This window comes from Pavona decussata, unplaced genomic scaffold (assembly GCF_977016875.1).
Source record: "Pavona decussata unplaced genomic scaffold, jaPavDecu1.1 SCAFFOLD_45, whole genome shotgun sequence".
NCBI lineage: Eukaryota > Metazoa > Cnidaria > Anthozoa > Scleractinia > Agariciidae > Pavona > Pavona decussata.
Window position 1 is genome coordinate 451774 of NW_028145467.1, and position 17435 is coordinate 469208.

Here is a 17435-nt window from a genome sequence, read left to right on the forward strand (position 1 = left end):
GTTTCCTTGGTATTAAGAATGTTGATGCGAATATTATTGTTAAACTGCATTTCCGTTGCAGAGCATTAGAACTTTGAAAACGCTTGTGAATACACCTAATGTTGCCGACCCAGTGGTTTTCTGAAAAGTGACAAAATAAGACAACTTGCTTATCATAACAATACAACATGTGTAAGTCATACCCTGAAAACGTTTATTGATGCCACTGTCAACAAGTAAAAATAAATAAAAAAAACGGGAGTCAGTTCTTCTTTACAGTGATCTATATACAACTTATTTTACACGAGTCTTCCAAATTACACAAGTTCACATTCATTCTGACAAGCCTGGCGTGTTGTATTTGAAATCACTTAGCCTACGTAGCAAGCAATTCAGTGGGATTTTGTACGTTTTTCGCTGTTTGAACGCGTGGAAACTGGGACAAGAGAAAGAAAAAACTCGTCTTTTCGCGCTCGTCCCAATATCCGCGCGGTCAAAAAGCGAAATCACTAAATTAAATTTAACAGAAAAATAAGCGCAATAGTGCATTTGAGTCACGAATGTATTCCAAATGTTCAGTGTTCCGTAGAATAAATAGGCAGCAAATGTCTAACCTCACCATTACGTCACCACTAGATCACGTGAACGTGCCCTCCATGGTTGGGCTAACTCTCGATCAAACTTCAACTTACAGGTAAGGCTTGTTTAATTGAATAAATAAACCTTCAGCCAGGTTTTTCTACAGACGTATTGTCTTATTTCTTATGATATTCATGTCCATCTGAAGTATGCAGATGAAAATGAAAACATTTGGCTAATACAATATAGTCGTGCAATATTTAGCAAAGGAATTGGACATTGTTTGTCGTTGCAGAATATATATAATATATCAAACACGAGACAGTGTTACAAGGGAGTTGAAAATAGGACGCGTAGCGAAGTATTTTTGACGAACTTCGAGGTTTTTGATATTGTGATGAAACACTGTGATGAGTGTTTGATATAACTTCTCTAACCAGCTGATTTTGAAAGGGAAATTAAGGATGCAAAAACGAGGAGTTTTTTCATCAGATATCCAAACACGTCATTGTGCATGATTTACTTTGTCTTTGGCTTTTGAATTATTAATGAGTTTAAGAAGTTGTGGTTCAAAGGTTTTTTTGGTTTAAAAACTTTCAAACTGGTTTGATTTCTATTTTCGTTTGTCTCAGATTATGGTCACGAATACTGCGCAAAGGAAAAAGGAAAATGAGACTGGTTTAAAAAAGTTTAAACCAAAAACCACAGCACATGCATGATGCAAACGTTATTGTTTTCATTTAGTGAACAATTGACAATATTTATTTGAGTGAAATATTTGAAATATCATACGTGTGAACTACACTGAAACATTTAATGAATGAAAGACCAGTGCTGTTGCCTACGCAGCTTAAGCAGTTCTCAAAAGAAGGCCGAAAATGGGATTCAATTGCATTATTCCTGCGATACTAGCGCAGTGTCCCACCAACTAATCTGTCAAGCCAACTAGGTGCTAGTCATTTTGATAGTTCAATACACCAATTTCGGGGCACACTCATCTACTAGAACGGTCTGAGTAAGAGCGTAATTCGTCTGTTACCATTAGCCACCAGTCCCCCTTAGCCAGGGAGCTGGGCCTCTCGCTTAGGCTCCAAGGTCCTGTAATGGGAATAGTTCACTGCTATCTTTCCAAACTGTCTGCAGAATTTGCGTTTGGTTGTTCCTGTTATTCCACCCTCGTATTCTCTTACAGGGAACACTGCTACTGCAAAGAGCAACTTATTTGTTTCTTTTCTGTTTTTCCTGTTTTAATTTGCTCCACTGATTTCTTTTCTGGTGTCCAGGCTTCTCGTCGGGGTTTAAATGAAGGGGCATTATTGTTGACGTCAGTTCTTCTATGCAGGTCTGGAAAAAAACAGTGGCAAACGAAGTTATACCAGAAGAATCGATGATCTTCCAGGTAAGTACACATATCGCTTTACGTACTCAATCATTTTCCTTCAGCGTTCTTCCCTTATTAGTTTTTGGGGAGTGCTATTGTTGGGTAGGTCCTACTTTCAGGGAAGCTTAAACATGAAAGCTGTGTGAGCAGAACTAACATGAAACCATACGCAGAATTCCTAATGATAATGGGAAAACTTGTCAGCCAGAAATGGTAACTCAATAGTAGTAATTGGACATTCAATAGCAAGAACAACCGGCAGCAAGAATGTAACACCCGTGGATCGAATGGAGCTTTCTTGACGATAGTAGGCCAAACCTCAGTTATGATGGATCAGTGAATTAACTCTGCAGTTTATGTTGTAGTACTAAGTGAACCCAGGAATTTCCCACTGAGCGTTAACTCTATTAAGGAAATGGAAGATCGAGGCAAAGAAAAAAATCTCTGACCACGGCGGGAATCGAACCCAAGACCTCCTGATTTTGTCACCGTGACGTACACTGCTGTGTTAATTGTGTAATCCATCATTTGTGTCATTAGGGAAGTGATCAAAACTACTTTACTCGAACAGGACCCGCTAAACCACAAAATATAGATGGTGGTCTCTTCCTAAGCCCCCATCCCTTCCTCAACCTCAAAACTTTGTGTCTTTATTGCATAGCCACCCCTTTATCCAGTAGTGGAAAATGACAGTGAGATTCAAATCTCACTTTTCTTGTTTATCTAGCATTGCTGACTCTTGCTAGCTGAATATTTCTGTGTCAACTCGAATTTTGAAGCCATTAAAATTTTGTCAGTGCTGTATGTTCATGAGCTTCGTGGTGTCTTCTATAACCACCTACAGCTATCCCAGACAAGAAGTGTTCTCTTCGGCGCAACATTCATCATACCTCACGTAGCTGAGTGTGCACTTTCATTTCACTGGACAGTGTTCGTATAGGTTACAACACGAAAAGAAAACTTGATTGACTTTTGGTAGTGATGGCTACTCATCCATATCTCCTTATCGTCTATTATCCCCTACCTTCGACTCCAGCTAGTTCTGATTCCTTCAGTCGTCTTAAGTATTCTTGAATTTCGTGAATTTCTGGCCATTTTCTTTTCAGATTCATTCTTGACATTGTCCGTGGCTTAAAGGGCAGTTTTGTCCTGGCTAACGAAGCTTTAGGTTTGTGCTTCAGAGTTTCGGCTGCCAGGTAGAACTGTGCTTCTTGAGGCTGCAAAAACCAGATCAGCTGGTTTTTGTTGTCCAAGAACTCGATCTTTTGATCATCAAGAGTGTTTATTTCCTGCAGTTAGAAAATGACATCCGTTTAAAAACGACTACTTTTCTTACAGCAAACAACCTTACAGAATTGACCATAATTCACTTCTGACGCCCGTGCACTCAATGGCCGTTTTCTTGCTAAAGACGGATAACCTGTCTATTTCTCCATATGAAAACATAATTCGACTAATTTAAATGTCTGTTTATGAAGCGTTACATTAAATATATTAATTGAAGCATTATACATCCGTCCCGCTTTCAAAAGTAAAACAGTTTATCTGATAATCTGTCTCCAGTATGAAAGCGGCCTTTCAAACGCAGACCAGTTATCAGTTTCAATAGAAGTGCTCGCACAAGGTTGTCCAGAAGGATTATCTGTCTCTGCTCTAAATTCAGCCGTTGGACACAATAACGTCCACAAGAATGTTCTTCTGCAATAGTTCACAAAATTAAAAGAAAGACAGCAAAGGTGGTTCGCTTTATAAAAAAAAAATGTATTTAGTTTGTCACGAGCATTGAACGACAAAGACAAACACGATTCCTGGTCGAAAGTCTTTTTTTCATTTATGTGTGTGAATGATTAAACTATTATCAAAATATTGCAACGCTGTGTAGTCTCCTAGAATATATTTGTTGGTTTTTTTAAAGCTGTTATATTTCCCAACCTTATTTAATTCAACTGCCTCCTCCAATATTTTGCTTGCAGACTGAGCTATTTCCTAGAAAAACAACAACAGGTGGTATTAAATCACTGGAATATGGTAATGGTAATAGTATAGACCATTTCCGAGTTGCTATGAACCTCACTATGAAAGCGAGGTTAAGTGCAAAACTTTTTATATGAAAATTAGTTTTGTTTGCATGTGAGTGAAAACTAATTTTCATAACAAAAACTTTTTACTTAGGCTTGCTTTCATAATGAGTTTCAAAGCAACTCGGAAATGGTCTATTTGTTTGAAATTTTGCATGCAGGTCGTTTCAAAAGACCAAATTCGTATTCTCTATATTGAACTGGATCTAGTGTGCAATGGAGGCTCTTGCGGGGAATATATTAAAACATTTGCACGTAAAAAGATTTCCCTGCTTAAGCCTCATGTGTACGCTAGTTCCAGTTTACGAGAATACGAATACAGTCTATTCAAAACTTCAGATTCAGCACTTGTCCGTTTGCTATTGATTTCTCAGAACCTACTCCTTTCAATATAATTTTACTAAGTAAACTGTAAAACGTTTGACACGATACATGCCTGGGGATTAAGGCACTATACACCTCACATTTGATTTGCTTGTGACTGCCTTTGAGTAGAAGAGCCAGGCTAGAGTTGACTTTTTTTTTTTACACAAAACTCGTTGGGTCAGTTATTAAAAGACAGTTTAGACGGTGTTTAACAAAACCACGTTCTAAGCCATTTTTAATTTTGCCAACAATCATATCTAAATATTGCCTGCTGCTGACGGTAACAAGAAAGGCTGCATCCCAGACTAGAAAACTATTTATCTAGTTAAAATAAACCACTTATAAACGGATTTGGAGGTCCACTGATTGTCTTAGGCCGCTGCCTAAGTTAGACTCTGTTTAAATAACTGGCCCATTGCTTTTCATGTGAACCATATTGTTATTATGCTAACTAGTTAGAAATGAAAAGCACTTAGGTCTGTTTCAAAACAAAGTCATCTCCAGCCTCGTTTCAATTCAAAAGCCAGGTCACAAAGCATACAACGGTAAAATCGGATATCCAAGGCCCGGGAAAAAACTGGCCAAACTCGCTGTAGATTAGCCCGATACCCAGCCAAACAACAAGCATCTAACTTGAACTACATTCAATCCGATTGAATTGAATCCACCGTATCGACAAAGATGGCGACTTGTACTTTTACCTATAGTCCTTAGCGAACGAAAACCCTAAAAGCAATCATAAAAACGCACAATAAAGTTCTAAAAATTTCAAACCTAGCGTACGCAATGTTGTTAGTACAGGGACAAATTTGGCCAAAAAATAAGGCTTTCTATGTGGCTGTGTTAGGTTCGTAACGTATTGTTGTAAAATGACACTCGCCATCTTTTTCCTTAGGGTGGATTGAGTCCTTACCTCAAGTTTGACGTCATAATCTCGCGGTCCAGTGTTGTTTACTATTCCTCCAACTTCGTCATATTTGATGTCATGAAGACTGAAATGTGGTCTGGCTTTGTCCTTATCAAAATTTCTGTTTTCCCATGCTCCAGTGTGTGGATCAAATCGGTACTATTGTGGAGAGGAAAGCCCGGTTAAAGGTTATTTTTACTTAAGTACGGTGCCCACTGTTGTTACTGCGCAGACGTTCTGTGCATCTTGATATACTTGGGTTTCCTATAAGTGGTGCCTACTAATACACGTATATTTTTGCGCGGTTTAAAACTATGCGGAGAAAGCAGAACTTAGCGAGTGCTCTTGGTATCCAAAAAGAAAATAATAACTGAACTATAGCTACCTGAATCGCCGTATTAAATAGCTAGGTAGCTAGCTCAGCAGCTCAACAGTGGCTCGCGTACTCGTCGCTCGACGAAAATGTAAGGTGAGAAAAAGTAGAACATATTTTTCCCATGAGTTGTACAAATTGTAAACGTCAAAGAGTCTGATAAAATGACCGAGTTTAAATTTAAAATTTCTCACATAATAGTTTTGGCCTTGGACTGATGTTTTTTCTCCAGTCTGGTGTTGCTTTTTGTCTAGGCTACTCGCTGCCACGTTCTTTTTGTCAACTAGAAATTTAATTTATCCTTAGTTCCTTGAATGCGAAACTTCATCGATTTCTTCACTGTCACTTCCTAACCAGCGATCAGACATATTCTATCCCAGGCGTATATTTTCTAATCCTCGATTTGTTGTTTGGTTGTTTAATAGTCCGCAAAATCGAAAAAACTGCTGCTCTTATAAAATTGGCGCGAAAAGAGGATGCGCTCCTCAGTTAATTTATTCCCCGCGTAAATCGTATTTCGCATAATTATGCCATTCCGCACGCCATGCAACATACCATTCCGCAACTCTTTCCGCCTTTTACCCTCACCGCATTAATGGTGACGAATGTATTCAGTCATATGAAAACGGGCTTTCTGAAATCGCGTGAGTGTCGGCGGGGACATAGATTTTAGAGGCCATCACACGAGACAGGTTATGGTCAACAGTAAAGATAGTGTCAAGATTTGTGGAGATTGTGACCACGTAGACGTTACTGAAAACAACGTGAGCTAGTTCACTTTTGAACCCCTCTTAACTGTTTCGCTGCTCCTGGTGGATCATTTCAATTATTTATGTCTCAAGACGTTTCCAACGGGTTTTGACACTCAAGACATGGAATATTCCCTTCTACAAGTAAATGAAATTAAATAATGAATCATTTAATCTATTTTATTGACCTGCGGTAATAATTTCCAGCCATGCGTGGCAACCATGTCCACTGCCTCTAACACAAAGTGAACTGTCTCGTCATCCATGAAGTAAGGTAAGTTGATTCTGGCAAAGCCAGGTCTGAAAGGTGAACACAGCACTTTTATTAAGCACAGTGCTGCTTACTCTTAGTTGGTGGCTGTGATTATCCTTGACTGATAAACAAATTCTCTCAACTAGTCTCATAATAAACATGTAGAGAATAGTAGGAAGAATATACATGTGGATAATAGGAACTAGAGAGTTAAGAAACAATACTTAAGAGACATATTAAGTTAGGAGGGCTTCGTGACCTTAGCCACTTATAATCAATTCAACTGTTTTTGTCTTTAATTAGTTGGCTGTATTTTTTCTTACTTCATAATCTCCAAAGGCTCTTTGCATGATATCTCTACGTCCTCTCTGCAAGATAAAGAAATATTTTTGTCTGAGCTCTTATACTGTTACAATCACTACTACAATCTTGCACCGTTTTTTCTATGCCAACTTTACCCAACATTGATATAGTTCTTTGGCAAATTTCCCTCTTGGTTGGAACTATGTAGAGCTATATGTTATATTGTAGGTTCTCTGTTACTTGTTACAGCAACCGAGCTCAAAACAGGGATAGGTTCTACAAGGTTTTCAACAGGGCATTTCCGAGTTGTTGTGAACGTCATTATGAAAATGAGGCTAAGTGCAAAGCTTTTCATATGAAAATTAAATTTGTTTGGATATGAATGGAAACTTATTGTCATTATCAAAACTTTGCACTTAGCCTCCTTTCATAATGAGGTTCAAAGTAACTCGGAAATAGCCTATTGAATAGGTACCCACGAGGATTTGATCCTTAGATACATACTTAAGCCTAAAATTTGTAGCTTAACACAACACTCTTTATTTGTTTATGAAAACTAAAAATAAATTTAACTCACTCCTCGTGAGACTCAAGAAACCAAGTAAACCTTCTTGCTATGTTCTCGTTTATTCCCAGGAGATCCTGCAAAGTGAAGATAGCAACATGACTGGTGAGTACCTCACAGAAAAAACTGATCGGCCTAGTTTAAAAAAGTCAGCGCTTAAAAATGGATCAGTGCTGTTATCTAAATGAAATAATTTGACCGGAGAGCAGAATAAGGTAAACGGAACTATAATAACACGACCTAAGGGGCAGTCTAAATTTTTTCTAACTCTCGTAACCATGTATATGTATGTATATGCATACTATATTATTTGTGGATATTTTTAACCCTGTCGGAGATTATCTGTCAATTACTTAAAGCAATCCTTGGGAATTATGTAACAGTTCTTGATTCAGGGTTTTGACCTCTTTAGTAGCTACACCAAAGGCAACCTAAGGATTGTTTCTTATAGCTAATAATATCGACACTTTCGTCTGAAAAATACTATGACAGCGGCATTGGTTAGCACTCTAGAATTACGCTTTACTTGAAAGAAAAATACCATTCCCTGTGCTTACGATGACATATAGATCATGTAATTATGAGCTAGGATACCTACTCTTGCTGACTGATCTTATTAGCGTGTGGTTGGAAACAGAAAGTCGTTTTGAGGGTTTATCAAATTTAATGCAAAAGAGAAAAAGACTTCCGCCTCACTTCCCAAATCAGCGCTGCATTGAGTGATTGTTAAAGGTTTTGAAACGGTCGAGTGCAGGTACCAACAATGTTCATTTGATAGAATACTGAACGCGTTTTCAAATTCTTCAATATCGTTGTTGCTCACCTGTGCGTAAGGTCCAGCGCATGCGCATCCTCCCCGAGCTTGGATACCGTAAAGGTCATTCAGGAGCACGGATACAAAGTTATGATGCAGCATCTTTCCACTGTCCTCGTGTCGAATTAACATTGAGAAAATAGGAAGACGGCGAGCGTTGTTGTTCCCCAGAATTGTGATGTGGGGATTTTTACACCAAACGTCAAAGGCTTTCCTTTGTGAGGAAAAGAATTAGAGAGATGGGTGAAGACAGACAAAGTGGAGTATAAAATTTCTTGTCTAAGGAAATAAGATGACGTTAGAAGCCAGACCCCTGGTTCTCGAATGTCCCGATAACTATTTTCAATATTTTTAGAGTCCTACGCTAAAAACCAGAGCACAACGCCTTCAGCTTATCTGTTATGCTGCTGATTCCAATTCATTGACAAACCTGCAAAGCTCCTCTTCTCTCTCTTCAATGATAGACGTCCCAACAGCCTGCAAAAAAAAAAAAAGAAAGGAATGGGGTTTGGAACGTCGCATTCATATAGAACTTCCCGTGAACGCTACATCTACTCTTCATTCAGTTGAGCCTTTGAATTGTACCAGACCATATTGGAGCCAATTTGTGCGTAGAGTTTAGGCTTTCTTTTCGCAGCTCCTTAAGTTGCGTGCATAACTGTTTTGGTCTCCCATTTATTTATTAAAATCACGTCAGCCTCCAATGACCTTATACATTGAAGCATTACAAATCTCGCTTATTAACTGTTTCTGATGTGAGGCCATATCATCCCGTATTGACTTAAAGTATAATACCTATTAATAACTAGCCGTTGTAAGACCATACCAGTCCGTATTGACTATATGCCTTAAATATCTTTCATTACCTCTTTGAGCTGGAAGACCATACCAGCCCGTATAGACTCAACTATAGCTGGTGTGCCACCCTCTTCTCTTTCTTCAATGTCCTTCAGATACAAATGAGTGTCTCGGGTTACCTGAACCAGACCATACAAAAGGCTATAAATATACAGATACAGCAACCGCCTTCCAGCTACTCCTTTACAATATGGTCATTATGGGCCATCGAGAAGGCCCGCCAGGGTGTAATATATAGAGGATATTACATGACCGCGCGGAGATATGAATTTTTCTTCTCGTGTGTGAAAAAATATTTCACTCGTTCGCTGCGCTCACTCGTGAAATATTTTTCACACACGAGAAGAGAAATTTCGTATCTCCAAGCGGCCATGTAATGTTCTGTTTATTATATAACCACCAATGAAATACCAAATCATTGCAAAAGACGCGATTTATTATGTAAACATAGCAGCGGTGATCTTTTCACGTGTGAAGATATCATGTTTTCGCGCAAAAGCTCACCTGGTATTTCATTGGTGTTTATATAATAATACCATGTTGTTTATGACATATTTTTAAACATGACCAAGCGCAGTGAAGTCTGTTAAAGGGAACCTCCACTCCGATAACAATTGACGGTAAATTGTCGGAAATAGTGTCCAAATTCTAAATTTTAGTTTAAAAAGTAGAAGTGACATTCAAGTGTGCTAAAAATTAGATATGACTATCGCCTATTTTCGATTTTAATTGGATTTCATGACGTCATACGGTTGCCGCTATTGTCAGAAAGCAGACGTTTGTGTGAAACAATTGAGCAACCGTATGACGTCATGAAATCCAAGCCCTTGAAATTTAAAATGAAAAAAAGGCAATAATCAAATTCTATTTTGTCCGACACAGAAATATTATTTCTATGTTTTCAAACGAAATTTGAAATTAGATTGTTTTTTTTTAAACAATTTAGCGCTAATTTATATCAAGAGTGTAGGTTTTCTTTAACTTCAATCTACCATCGTCTGTAACTTACAAAGAGAACAGTTCCTCCACCACATCCGCCAGGTACAGGATTTCTGAAAACCTTCTTCTTGGCAATGAGTAGTCCTAAAGCGGGAACGAAATTAAACTGACGCGCCTTTTACATAAACGGTATACAAGTCGACAAAAACTTCACTGTTGTTTTAATTGTTATCACACTCGGCCAGCCTTAACACCTGACGATGCTCTACTCAGAAGCTTTCCAAAGAAACCCATGACTTTTCTCAGAAAACCTTGGGATTTTTTCCTTTTTTTCCACAAATTTTCCCAAGCAACAATGGAGTATTAACGAAAAAAGCGTTACATGACGTTTCGACGACCTCATGTCATCATTATCGTTAATTTTCCCTTTAAAAAGTTTCTCAAAATCAATCTTGGTAACAATGGAGTAATAATAGTTTTTGTCTTATGTACCTACCAGGTGTCCCGGGGCCACCGACAAACTTATGAGGAGAAAGGACAACGGCATCTTTATACCTGAATATGAAGGCAAAAGGTTCAATGTTTCGTGAGAGAGAAATGCAAGAAAATACAGTGACTGTTGTGTACTGTTTATATATTTATTTGAGTTTTCATTTATCTATGTAATTTTTTATCAGTGTGTGCTATTTTTACAAGGCGCCCACAATCGTGTCCCAATTAGCGTAAAAGCAAGGCCAGAGAGTAATGACCATCTGCTGCATTCCTTGGCCGCTTTCTCGCTTTTAGGCTCAAAGCTTCGTATTTCAACAGGACTTAAAGGAAATCTGAACTTCTGAGGTTTCATAAAACTACTGCCAAAAAAACAAAACACTGTCCACCGACACGCCCAAGAAGTCTGTCAGTTTATATTTAGAGTATCTTTACCTCGTCAAGCTTCAATTTTATGTCAGTGAAATGTTTTTTGTTTTCTGGTGACTGCATTTAATGGGTATGATCTCAAAGAAAAACCATTTTCTTACCCGTCCGGTGTTGGGTTCATATCAATTTTGAGGTATGGACCAGCGGAGGCGTAATCCCAGAATGATAAAGCGCCATATTTGTGGCACATTTCAGCTACAGCTACAGTATCTGTCAAGATGCCAGTCACATTGGAAGCCGCTGAAAACGCCGCGTACATGTTATACTCCGCTAATCGGTATTTCTGTATCGGACAAAACAGTGGGTAAATTCTTGTTGCACAGAGCAATAAATTCGATGTATGGACTGGTGAAAGTTTATTGTACGAACAAAAACTAGTCGACTACAAATCGCGATGTTGTTTACCCTTAGGTTGGCCTCTAACATCTCCATGTTCACTGTTCCTTGCTTGGTGTCCTGTATTCGGACAATCTGTGAGTGCAGAAAACATATGCAGGATAAGAGGATTAGTTTCCTAACAAACTGTGGTACTGCATCGGTGGGGAGTAGAAACGAATCATGAATGTTAGGTTTATCAACAGAATTAATGACTAATAAAAGGTAAATTGGCCACCGTAAAGAGATTCGAGAGCTGACTTTTCAGGCGTTACCCTTCGTCGAAGCGAATCTTAATTCTCTCTGACGAAGGATTAACGCTCGAAACGTCAGCACTAGAATCTCTTTACGTTGGCCAATTTACCTTTAGTTGTCAACTCTGTTGAAAAACCGTAACATTCGTATATAATTTTAGTTTCGCAGTCCAGTGTTGAGGATACGAGGACCCATTGGAATGAATGAAATATTTTGTACATGGTTAATCGCAATTTGAAGTGAAGGTATTAAAAAACTACATTCCGTCCAATACTTTTCGCTTACCTACGATTGGTCAAGGCGCAATAAGCCCCCAACTTAAACGAGGTATTATCCGAAGAATTCTCCAAATGAACCGTTAATTCCGGAAAAAGTAAAGCGACAAGCATCCTACACGGGAAGGGATTTGAAGGATATTGATACTTAACACAATATAAGGCGAATACGTAAAATTATTTTTGTCCTTGCACCCCACCCCATCATCTGTTTTTCTCAAACAAATTCATATTTCGTCAAGAGAAAACAAAATCACCGTGGTTTGGATATGTGCTCCCAATTAACATAAAATTTTGCCAAACTTAGCCTTGAATTTCTCCAAGAAATATTGATCATTTGAGAAGCCATGCCAAACGCTCGAAAGTGTGTTTCATCAGATATCCAAACACCTCGCAGTCGTTTAAAAAAAAACTTGGCTGCTCACGTTTTTTCAACCTACTTCTCAGTATTTGGATATCTGATGAAACAAACCTTCTCGTGTTTGATATATTACTTCAAAGCTCACAGTGTTCTGAGAGCGAAACTGTTTTCTTCGCGGAACTGATATGTCCGCACTGGAAGAAATATCCGCAAGGAGAAGTGCTTCTCCTCATTGGATGGGAAAGAGGAGGGTTATGCCAGAAGGATATCACTGTATATACGCCTGGGTGCAGAGAGAGAACGTGGAGCAAATTTTCACCACTCCAGTGTGAGTTCGCTATAACAAGTATTTATTATTAGCAAGCCGTTCCCCGACGGTACCTTTGCTCCTGTTTCTTTCCAAGGTAACATATTTGAGTGATGTTCAAATGGACCAACAAATACAACCTGTTAAGAAAAAAGAAAGAAAGAAAGAGAATTTGATTTTGGGAATTTTCCGACTATATTATCCACGCGGCAGTTATAGTGGGTTTTTTGTTTTAAAGTAGATACAGTGGTACCTCCGCTGCGGACGCTCCCCTTAGTGCACGCCTCCCTTAAGCTGACACCTAATCGTGGTCCCTGCTACACACGAACAGTATTTTTGACCTATAGTAGGAGGTAAGGACACAACTAAAGCGTAATGCGATCTACTATATGTTCGCTTATTGGAAGCTATAGCTAGCTGGATCTTCTGTCCAGAATAAATAGAACATCAAGGTACCATCATCAAAGAACATCCAGTTGCCATTCCATTTCACTCAAGTACAAGCGAGAGTGCTAGTACCAGCTGCCGAGCACAAAGAACACGGAAGGTGGTAGCAAGATGCTTCACTCAATTTACTCTGCAGAGGTTAAATTATTATCAATTTTCCTCACAGCAACGCTTGCGCTATTTGCCAGAGATCTTTCTCGGGCTTTTGCATATAAATTTTTTTGCAAAGGTTAAGGCTGGGTGTTTTAAAACGTTTACTTACAGATTTTTTGACGACTTGTCCTTTCAACTGCAGAGCATGAATTAACTTGTGGATGGCTCCGGTTGTTCCGCTCCCGGTGAACACGACTACGTCATCTGGCCCAGCGTTTACGCACTTCTTGATGATGTCACTACAAAGATTGTCATAAAGCGCATGAGCAAAGGTGGCAATTTTAGCGACAATAACCCGGGAGGGAGGACTCCTTTGTTTGCTTTTAACGAGGACTTGCTCTTAAGAAGGTGTGGCTTTGTTTGATGTTCCATATTGTACAAGTTGTACAACGAAATTGGTTGAGATTAATCACAACCGAAAAGCCAAATAGACAAAACATATTTTACTTTGCAAAACGCTGGGATCTTCTAGAGATTCTTTTGACCTTTCTTTCTTTGTTCTTGCATTTTAAGACGTTTGATTGACTAACCGTGCCTCCTGCCTGAATTTTGTGGTCTGCCGTGACGTAACACTGGTTGTGGTGTGCGTGTTGGCGTAAAATGGGTACACGTAGTCCCGGATGTAGTCCTCTATAAACTTAAGGGGCCTGGTCATAAACAAAATAGTTGGAAATGTTAAAGGCGGCGTTACATCGCGGAGCGTTGTACAACTTGTCTCACAGCGGCTAGAAACAGTAAAATGCCAGCCTTGGTGCTTTCTAGCGTTTTCGGGTGAACGGGAAACCTGGCAAAGAAAGCGCGCAAGGACACTCCCTCCCCATGGCCTTTTTGGTAAACCTGAAGCCGTCCCATGTTTCCTTGTGCACGAAACTTACACTTGCTTTCTTTGTTCTGCGAATTTTTTAGGCCTCTGTGAACGAGGCAATTGTTTTGCAGCTTTGTAGGAGCATCCTGCATTAGCAACAGGACGAGATTAGTTCAACATGTGATGATGTAACATCTGTTTGTCGCATCTGTTTTTGTGTAGCGTCTACTGCTGTTTAATCATTTTTTAAGCTTAAAAAAGCCGAGAGAGACTCGCTCTGCATGCGCAATTCCAACAACTAAACTTGTATGCTATAAATTTTTGTAAGGGATAAAACTGAAAAGTTGCGTTCAGTACGAATATACCCAGGATCACCGGGCTAGGGTTTCAAAAGCAGCTGGCTCCTAGCTACAGGTACAGTAAATCTTCCATCCGGTTTCACAAATAAGCTCCCGTTCCACTCGTTAGGATTGTTAACTTGCCAATCGTCCAATCTACTTACTTGCCAGAAGCTGTGTAATCGCAGTATATGACTGAAGAGAAAAAAAAATGCGCACTTGTAAGTTAGTGCTTAGCGACATTATGGTATCATGTTATCATGTCACACAGCATCATGTATTGTATTTTAGGAGTTGGCATCGAATTAAACAATTATTGGAAGAATGCGCACGCATGTATCGCATAACGGGTCATGAGATTCGGGCTTCTGTTGCTCTTAAACGTCGCGGTTTTTTCTCCTCAGGCGCCATCGCAAAGAGTACATATTTCAACTAACTCTTATAACAAAGACATTTGGTACTTTATTAGCAGAAAATATACAATGGAAAATCATAAAAGATATAGAAATATTTAAACAAGTAAGTAAAAAGAGCCCATAAAGTAAAGTTAACATAGGGATGTATAAACAGGAGCAAATAACAGTTACAGTGGAACCCCTCCTAACGAACACCTCTTTATTACGACCAATTTTTTGTGCCCCGAACGAATTGAAAGTCCTGTCATTTCCTTAGTATTACAATGTCGTTAATCCGAACACCCCTTCTTACTTCCACATTTTCACGGTTCGAAGGTGGTCGTATTAACGGCGTTCTGCTGTATTATAGTCAAGATGCCCAGGCAGAATTGTAAGCAGAATATGTGATTTTTACGAGCATTGTCTGCAAGCAGAATACGTCAATTTACACAAGCGTACACCTGTCTGCGGCCTCTGCTTTACAGCTTCTCGAGTTTCCTTCACCTCAGATGGCAGCGCATTTGTCTCAACTGAGCTTTCAAGATTCAATTAAGCCAGTAAAAAAAAGTCGATATGGTAAAAAAATAACAAAATATTTGGTTTTATCTTAATGATAAGGTAATCTGACAACCGCCAAATTACGGAGATCAAATTAAAGCTTTCCTTTTGTTTGGTTTCCAAATAAACGGAAGACTTGGAAAGAAGTGTTTAGAAGCTCATTTGCATGACTAAATGTCTTATTCACTGGACCAACCGGCTAATGATCTGACAATTACTTTTGTTCATACCCTTTGTCTGTAGGGAACAGCATAAGTAAATGAACGACCATCGGGGTCATGCACACAAGTTAAAAACAATCCAGGTTTAAACGGGATTAAAGATCTAAACTAAAGACCTGCGATTCTGGTGCATTGTTCCACCAACAATCAAACAACTGAGAGCATGCTTGAGCCATCAAGCCAACTGGGAACTGGTCATTTTGTGAAGTTGTGACAAATGATGAGATGGAATAGAAATATACGAAATCCATGTTTAAACTGCAGATGAATAAATTAATAAATAAGAGATAATTGTAGTTGCATAAGATAAATCAACTGACATAATGTTACGACTGCTGTTCAAATGTTGAACAGTACACAATGCAAGCCACAATGAATGTTGAAATACACCATTCAACCTGTTGAACATTGGAGGAATGGAAATAGGGCCAAGCCCTATTATACGTGTCAAACTGCAAAAGAAAACACCAAACAGTGTTTTGTCACTGCGCCGAAAAGTCTGGACGCCTTTCAACATTTGTTGAGAAACAAAATATTCGACTCTTGAACTCAGGTCATTGGCTACTTTAGTAATGTGCGGACGTGTTCCTTAAGCACGATTCAGGCTGCCTATGATTCACCCGTCACGTATGATTCGAACATAATCTTGCAACTACGAAGAAAATTCGCCCATGATTATTTTTTACGGTATTAACAGTCACTTTCTGAAGTACAACAGGGGCACCAATCTTTCAGGTAAATTATCTGAGCTGTGAGAAACTGTTCGTTAATAAAATTATCAAAAATTGAAACATGGTTCCAAGGCCAAACATCCAAAATAACTTCATTTTTACCCAGGAGTCCTTTAAAGTGTTGTTTTCCTTGTGTTCTTGCATCGCAGTTTACGGCCATTTGAAGACATATTTGTAAAGCTGTTCGGATTGCCCTAGCTGAAGTTGGCGCTATAAAAAATGCTGACTGGCCTTATTTTGCACTTTAAACTCCGAAAACTAGGGGGAAAGTTTTGCAGTTAACCCCTGGTGGGGGGGGGGGGGGGGGGGGCTACTTCCCATTATAAGCTCTGTAGGTTTGTGCGGTCCCAAAGGTTGGGTTTTTGAACCGTTTTGAAGTAGGATATAGATTTTAACCATTTTGGTCTGAAAATGGAAATGGATTCTAGAAACCAGGTCTGAAAAGTAATTCATGGTAAGGTACCATATAGTCACCCACATAACCATAACCCTGGCCCTGATAACCCTCCATATAGTCACCCTTAGCTTACCATGAATTATAGGCCGAAAATGAGTTTGAATTTTAGAGGCCGGGTCAGCGTTTAGAGAACCGAGTCGCACACCCTCTCCAAAACTTCCGTTCGCAAAAAACGATATCCCGAAGATTATAAAAGAGATGTTACTCTTACTGCTGTTTACTCAGTTCATGCCTGACGATACTAGAAAAGAGCTGCCAAATTACGTGACGGGTGGAATTTTATAGAGTGATGTGCTTCCATGTTTCTGTTTGTTATAATATTTTTTATTGCTCCTTTGTCAACACCTCCTTCAGTATGATTCTCAGACGCTCCAACCGTCTGCGCATACACCTCCACCGTTTCGAAGCAGATTTTCGAAGACCTAAACAAAACTTTTCAAACTTGGCCAATTAATATTTGTCACTGGCAATTTTAAACCTCACGCTTGGCCACTAACAGCACAACGGCCACTCTTTTACACTTAGTATCATACCTCGTCTCTGTCCATACGGTCCTCCAAATCTTGTCTTGCCTCCGACGACGTTTTCATCGATAAACTCCAGGAAAGGAAGCATGACTTCATCTGATGAAAGTTGACGGATTTGTCTTTCCTCTAGCGTCCAACGTCGCTTTCCGTTTATCTGACTATCAAAGT

The 17435-nt window shown here is 39.2% G+C and overlaps 2 protein-coding genes and 1 long non-coding RNA gene across 3 annotated transcripts in view; 2 read left to right on the forward strand and 1 right to left on the reverse strand.

Annotated features, from left to right (window-relative positions):
• Nucleotides 1-17435, forward strand: part of LOC146482488 (mitochondrial inner membrane protease subunit 1-like) — a 348467-nt gene that overhangs the window by 204383 nt on the left and 126649 nt on the right. The window lies entirely within an intron of this gene.
• On the reverse strand, nucleotides 243-17388 carry LOC146482514 (uncharacterized). Its single transcript, XM_085106884.1, has 19 exons — nucleotides 17274-17388; nucleotides 14543-14573; nucleotides 13766-13882; nucleotides 13345-13474; nucleotides 12710-12775; nucleotides 11468-11533; nucleotides 11164-11345; nucleotides 10641-10699; nucleotides 10215-10288; nucleotides 9214-9324; nucleotides 8778-8824; nucleotides 8357-8561; nucleotides 7546-7610; nucleotides 6989-7033; nucleotides 6601-6712; nucleotides 5297-5449; nucleotides 3872-3925; nucleotides 2964-3228; nucleotides 243-1902 (listed from the first exon to the last, which is right to left on the reverse strand). The coding sequence occupies exons 1-19, from the start codon at nucleotides 17353-17355 to the stop codon at nucleotides 1760-1762; spliced, it is 2007 nt and encodes a 668-aa protein (XP_084963010.1). The 5' UTR covers nucleotides 17356-17388; the 3' UTR covers nucleotides 243-1759.
• On the forward strand, nucleotides 7603-10777 carry LOC146482515 (uncharacterized). The gene is made up of 2 exons (XR_014864068.1): nucleotides 7603-7638; nucleotides 10644-10777. It is a non-coding gene; the product is annotated as an uncharacterized LOC146482515 (long non-coding RNA).

Bases quoted from the DNA above. Each gene is read 5' to 3' on its own strand.
- LOC146482514 (XM_085106884.1), bottom strand. From the start codon at position 17,355: ATGCTTCCTTTCCTGGAGTTTATCGATGAAAACGTCGTCGGAGGCAAG. The intron at 11,346-11,467 runs GTAAACAACATC...TGTCCGATACAG, and splicing joins TGTTAGAGGCCAACCTAAGG to AAATACCGATTAGCGGAGTA. The intron at 5,450-6,600 runs GTCAATAAAATA...TCTCCACAATAG, and splicing joins GCTGGAAATTATTACCGCAG to TACCGATTTGATCCACACAC.